The sequence below is a fragment of the Bidens hawaiensis genome, unplaced genomic scaffold, assembly GCF_021521415.1.
Source record: "Bidens hawaiensis isolate Kalapana, Puna unplaced genomic scaffold, B.hawaiensis_p1.1 tig00089939_1, whole genome shotgun sequence".
NCBI lineage: Eukaryota > Viridiplantae > Streptophyta > Magnoliopsida > Asterales > Asteraceae > Bidens > Bidens hawaiensis.
The window spans coordinates 8591-14938 of record NW_027504389.1 but is presented as its reverse complement, the minus strand read 5'-3'; the positions used below and the strand labels follow the sequence as shown (position 1 = coordinate 14938).

At 36.6% G+C, this 6348-nt stretch overlaps 2 protein-coding genes across 2 annotated transcripts; both read right to left on the bottom strand.

The window, feature by feature from the left end:
* Positions 1 to 1628: 1628 nt before the first annotated feature.
* Positions 1629 to 3155, bottom strand: LOC143607914 (uncharacterized). The gene is made up of 2 exons (XM_077083185.1): positions 3086 to 3155; positions 1629 to 2122 (listed from the first exon to the last, which is right to left on the bottom strand). Exons 1-2 carry the CDS (start codon positions 3153 to 3155, stop codon positions 1629 to 1631), a joined length of 564 nt encoding a protein of 187 aa, XP_076939300.1.
* Positions 3156 to 3760: 605 nt separating this feature from the next.
* On the bottom strand, positions 3761 to 4675 carry LOC143607913 (uncharacterized). Its single transcript, XM_077083184.1, has one exon. It carries the CDS (start codon positions 4673 to 4675, stop codon positions 3761 to 3763), a length of 915 nt encoding a protein of 304 aa, XP_076939299.1.
* Positions 4676 to 6348: the final 1673 nt, after the last annotated feature.

Below are 6348 nucleotides of genomic sequence, written 5' to 3'. Positions count from 1 at the left end.
GTGATTGCAAAAGCTGTGCCAATGAACATTTACCGGTGATAGGCCAAATTGTTGCCATTGCAAACTTGCTACTAATACGTAGCTACTTATTCTAGTTACTACTAACATCAGTTATTGAAGCACTGCTGTAAGTTACCACTGATAATCAATTATTCCCAATGATTAAATCTCAGTACAACTTTCTATTGACCATGCAAATCCCAAGTTATTGATGTTCTGTGGCTTTTCAATGACCAGTTGAGTGAGGCCCCACTAGAGACGTTGTCCTTGGACCCCAACAAAGGGGTCACAACCCCTTAAAACCCCATGCCAAATGGGTGTTGCCCCTTTGAACCCTTGGATGTGTTGGTGACTAAAATCACAATAATTTCAAACACATGTATACTCTAAATCTCTTTCTTAACTTGTATTGATGTTTATCTTAATTGCACTCTATCTTACATAAATCCAAATATACTAAAATAAAATGACACATTAAAATCACCAACAACAATACAAATTATGATTTCTGTTGATCAAAACTGAACCTAGATGGGCTCAAAAAATTGGTTTGTGCACCTCTACGTTATGTTAGAACATAAAATGAAAATTTGTTAGAACACATGAGTGCTTAATTAGAAGTATATAACAGTTAGCGATAATCAAAATCTGTCACCAAGAATTCATCACTAAGCATTGCAATGATATTAAGACGAATATCTGATTAAATAGAATTGGCAACATAGGTACTCTAATAAAGAACAAAAATACAAATGTGTGTTAACAGCCATAACTCTTTTAAGGTTACTAGGTTAGAACTTCATTTATATTTTATGTAGTTTTTGCCATATTTAAATCGGCTTATGTCAGCCGACAAACCAATAAACGTTAAGTCTTTCGACCAATACATGAACCTTAGAAATTTTGTAAACAATACTAGGTTAGAACAAGAGTATCATGAGAATGACAATTAGCTATACAATTTTACATAGTTTAGTTTAAAGAAAGATGGGGAAAACAAGTTCTTCCTTCTTAGAATCTTTGGTGTGAAACATCAAGGCTCAAGCCCATAAGCGAGAGCATGTGTAAACTTTTGTATACAATAGGGCCTAACCCAAATTGACAAAAGGTTACCTTCTTACAACCCACAGAGTCACAGTCTCACAGACACGTTAAAAGGCCCATTATCAGCCCAACAAGTCTATAATAAAAAAGAAAACACTAACATATGCGTGTGAAATTTATATACAGCATAGCATGGGATTGGTTCAATGACTTCAATCCAAAGTCGTTTAGTTCGAACTAGTGAACACCTTTAGAGACTCGTGCCGTATTCGTGGTCATGCGACTGGCGCAATGTTTTGGTTTGCTGATTCGACCCAATAGGATCCTTTTAACACGCTTTATTGAAATGGGTCAAGATTATACAACACGTTTAAAAGCGACAAATAACTCTTCATTTAGTCGTCATGAGATGATAATAACTTAACGAACTAGAAGAAAAGCATCTACAGGTTTCATACATCCATTTGTTCTAATTAGAGGCTTCTTAATCAAATATGCACCAATTTTAGACAACAAATCAATTTATATCCATTCAACAAATATAACAACACAATATACAGATGTTTGTACTTATATATCTTGGGCTAGAAAGGCGTGCTCGGTGATCTCCCACGACTATTATTATCTAGAACTATTTCAAACAAATCCCCTTCAGAAGACTCATCATATTCCGACATTCCTCTATTAACGCTCCCAAAGTTCGAATTTCTCTTTATGGATCGATCTGACCAATGCACGTCTACTCTTCTCATGGAAAAAAGCTCTTTGCTATCTTCAAACTCTATAATCGGAGAACTTACCCGTTGTTTAATGAAACACGGATTCGGTGTCCTGTTTAGATTAGCTTGTGTATATTTAAAGACACTCTGCCCAAAATTTACAAGTACTGTCATGTAAGTATTTGATGCCAATACTGGATAGAGTGGTGTTTCGAATTCCTTTGTCGTGCAGTGGACCGAACGAACAAGTTTTGCGTTTATGGTGAAGTACACTTTCTTTTCACTCGGGTTGTACCCGCAACCAATCACGGTGTCGGTTCTTCCCCATTGGTCAGATTCTGAATAACTTAGTTTTACTCCTATAGAAACAAATTGAACAAATAAAACATTATAATTTAATTAAAGGTTGACGATGATGAAATTTGCAAATAAAATCATGAATATCATAAAAAAAAGTCAAATTGTATATCGTAATTCTATGTGAAGACAAGAATTAAGGATTACATAGAACATAAATACAACAATCATGTCTAGTAAAAAATTCATATATAGCAAAGCTATTAGTAAGATTTGCTAGCATGCTAGTGATGGTTTTAAAACATAAGGCTACCATTAATAGAGGATATTGCGAGGGAGTAAAAAATAGTGCCACTTATAACGTCATAAACAACATATACGCAAAAATACTGAAAGGCAATAACAAGCAAAGTCTAGTAAAAATTCCTCAATCATAATCCTACATCTCCACAAACTTTTATTTTGGATCACATCTTCGTAGAGTTGTAACTCTAGCAAACTTTGTATAATCCAATCACCCTAAGTAAGTTTGAGGTTACCTCTATTAGGGATGAGCAAAATTGGTACCAGTACCGTACCGGTACTGATACTGAAATCGGTACCGATTTGGTACCGTCGGTACCGAATCGGTACCAAAGTTTTAAGTTTCAGGATCGGTACGGTACCGGTATTTCCCGATTTTTTACCCTCGGTACTGGTACTATCCCGGTACCGTCTCGGTACCGGTACCGAACCGAATATTTCGGTACCGGTACCAAGAATTTCCAATTTTCGGGATCGGGAAAATCAGGATCGTTACCGGTACCATCCCATGCTCATCCCTAGCCTCTACTACTCCCCTCCAAAGTGAAGGTTGATTGTCGTTGTCTCATACCTCCTTTAATATGCACACACTATCTTAATCTTCCTTCCATTATCTTATCTGATATACTAGCCACCCATAGCCTTTCTATAAAAACCTCATTTCTTATCCGGGCTACCTTTGTGTGATCACACATCCACCTTGGCATCCTTATCTCTGTTACCTCCATCTTGGACGTTTGTATGTTTCATTGCCCATGGCCCATGAATATGTTTCAATGTACCATATACCATAGTCGGTCAAAATGCAATCCTAAATTTCCCTATCAATTAGCTGGGAAATTCTTATCACTCATCACCCTTGAGGCCACTCTCCACCGACATCAACCTTCTTGAAGCCAATGTGATACGTCATTGTCTATATCCCCCCCCCCCCACCCGACGATTACCTTGAAGAAATGATCGTAGATAACTTGGTTGCTTGCAGAACCACATGAACCCTCAATGGTGATATGGACATCCTCCTCGTGGGCAACACCACTGAAGTTGCAATGAATATACTTCGTTATGAAACAACCACTCCTTAAACTATTTCCCTCTAAAGCAACTCGCCACCTGTTTTGTCTACTTATACCAAATATGTCATTCCAACTATGTTAATTAATAGTTTTTTCCTTAATAGTTGTGATGTAAACTATCTTCTATAATAAGTATATTTATAAAAGTAAATACACAACTATGGTAATATTATTGTGGGATATTTAATAAAACATTATTTTATAACCTTAATAAACAGTTAACAATTGTTATATGGGATTGTTTCATACATCACGTGTAAACATTTATGTAATATGTAATTCTCAAATCAAGAGATTGATTATGTATTAAACACTAATGTATTAGGCTGTGATTATAATCATACCTTCTAGATAAATCGAGCCGTCCGAATTAAAGCCGATTGATCCAGGATAACTTCCCGGTAACTTCAACGGAAGCGAGCCACCTCTAGTGAGCCCCACCGACAACACGACGAACATTTCTGTTTTCCCCTCATCTTTATTCTTACCGCCACTCCGGCCCTTCAACTCTTCAACTTTGGCAAACACAGTGCCCGTACTTATACGATTATTACTATTATTATTACTATTATTGTTACCGTTACCGTTTGTCAAATGAATCAAAGACTCGGGTGACGCTTTATCACTAATCGGGCTCCCTTTAATCAACATAATCTTTTCCCCTTCTCCCTTATCTACCCTCAACTTTCCACTCATTTCGGTTTCGGTTGCGTCCTCATACAAGGACAAAATCGTAATTTCAAAATACGCTTCTTGCGGGAAAGGCGATGAATTCCCGAGAGCCGGACCGGGTAAGGGCAACGCGGCTTTAATAACCGAAACAGCCGCCATTGACGAACCGGTCGTCGTGACAACTTTCCTTAAGCCCGAATTAAACCGAATCTTTTGCATGAAATCATCGGATCCCCGACAAACCTCCCAACCGATATCCATCATCTCCACATCTTTCACGTCCCGGGCCCCACCACAGTACCCGATAATCGATTGAGATGACGAAAACGTGACGAAGTTATTGAAAGCGAAACGTGACCACCCGTTTTCGACAGCGTCCTTAACAAGTGACGGGTTGTCCGACCGATTAAAGAGTTGTTTTGATATCCCGTTGTGTAAAGATGTTACTTGTTGTTTTGATGGTGGTTTTTTGAGATGGTTGAAGAAGCGTTGAATGAGGTAGATAATTATGAGGAATACTCCGGTGGATACTACCACCAATGCCACCAGTGCCCGGACGTCCATCCGTGTGGCTGACCGGAGTTTTGCTAATGATGGTTGACTGCTGCCTGGAGTAGTTTAATTGTTTTAAGGCAACGCAGCATGGAATGACAACAACAAATAGAGAATATAATTTCAATATTTTAATAAGTAATTAGCAATCCAAAGTTTTTTTTAATTAGTTATTAATTGTTCTTTAATTTTTTTAAGACCGACGTTATCCTTTTGCAATATTAAAAATGGTGAAGTACCTTTCAAATGAATATATAAAGATGTTTGAAACATATTTTTCAATTAACTTCAAACATTAGACAATGATTTGTACAAAATACCTTTCAACCAAAGACGTACCAATGTCTACAATTGATACAAAGAAGCACACTCTAATGATTCTAAAACAACTTTTAACTACCAATACTCTAAATCTCAAGAATTAAGTCTCTATGGCTCGATCCGTATTAACACACATAAAATAATCATCAACTTTCAACCCTGAAGAGGTATGACCCAAATTCATACTCAATACCCCGAGTCATCAAGACGCAATAGGTTTTGAGTTCATCACGACCTATTAGGCAGTTATGCAAAAGGAGTTATGTAACGTAATAACGTTAATCCCACAAATAAGGCATGAGATCGACGTCATTATCAGTTTGATTATGCAACCACTACGGGACCACCACCTTCAGGATAGTTAACAAATAGAGGAAAATGATTCATAGTAAAGTACACGATTCTTTATGTGTTTATATAAGATTCTAATACCTATTAAACTACACCATTGTTATATGAATATACCATGTGTTGATTTACGAGAATTCATATATTATAAACATCTAGACATATGTGGACTCAATATACTTTATAATCTATAAATGAGTACAAAACTTGTTACTAATAGAAGAGACAGCAGATGTGAACTATAGAAATTAATAATTTAGAGAGAAAAATCACTGTAACCTTTATTATATGCATTCTATTTTAATTTTAAAAATAAATATTACAGATTGAACCATGTATATACAAAAAGTATATATTTAGGTTTTGGTTTATGTTTAAATCTCTGGAATTTCAAACGAACAAATTTGAAATGGTTGCTAATTTTGATGGGCTCGAGCTCAACCACCCTTCTTCTATGGGCCACTTTTTACTTAAATAATGAGTCAATGACTAAACCCATCAGGCTGTGAATAACTGATAAGGTGCTTGTACTGAATGTAGAGGTGTTAAAAAAATCCAGTTTACAAACTGACCGGAAAACACCCCAAATCGGTTTGGGTCAAACCGTTTCCATACCAACCCAACCCGTAGGTTTGTATAGCGGTTCGACCTTTGAAGGCGCAAAGCGGTTTAGAAGACTTTGACTTGATTAAAACTGGTCATGAGCTTAAAATGGCTAATTTGGGAAAATATCAAAATCACTTCTATTTGGAAAAAAAAAATAGCCTAATCTAGTAATCTTGTGTAAGGCCTTTCCAAATGGGTAAGGGTCAAACAAGAATTTTTCATGTAGTAAAATTTGTTGTAATTAAAAGAAATAATTGAAGTTTGTAGAAAGCTTTGGTCATTCACGGCACCATTTGACATATTCAAACACCCACCAATATGCCAGTCGTATGCGACCTATACGACTTGTATGACAGGTGTGTTACCACATGGAAAAGGGTGATGACAAAAACATACACACAAAGGGTGTA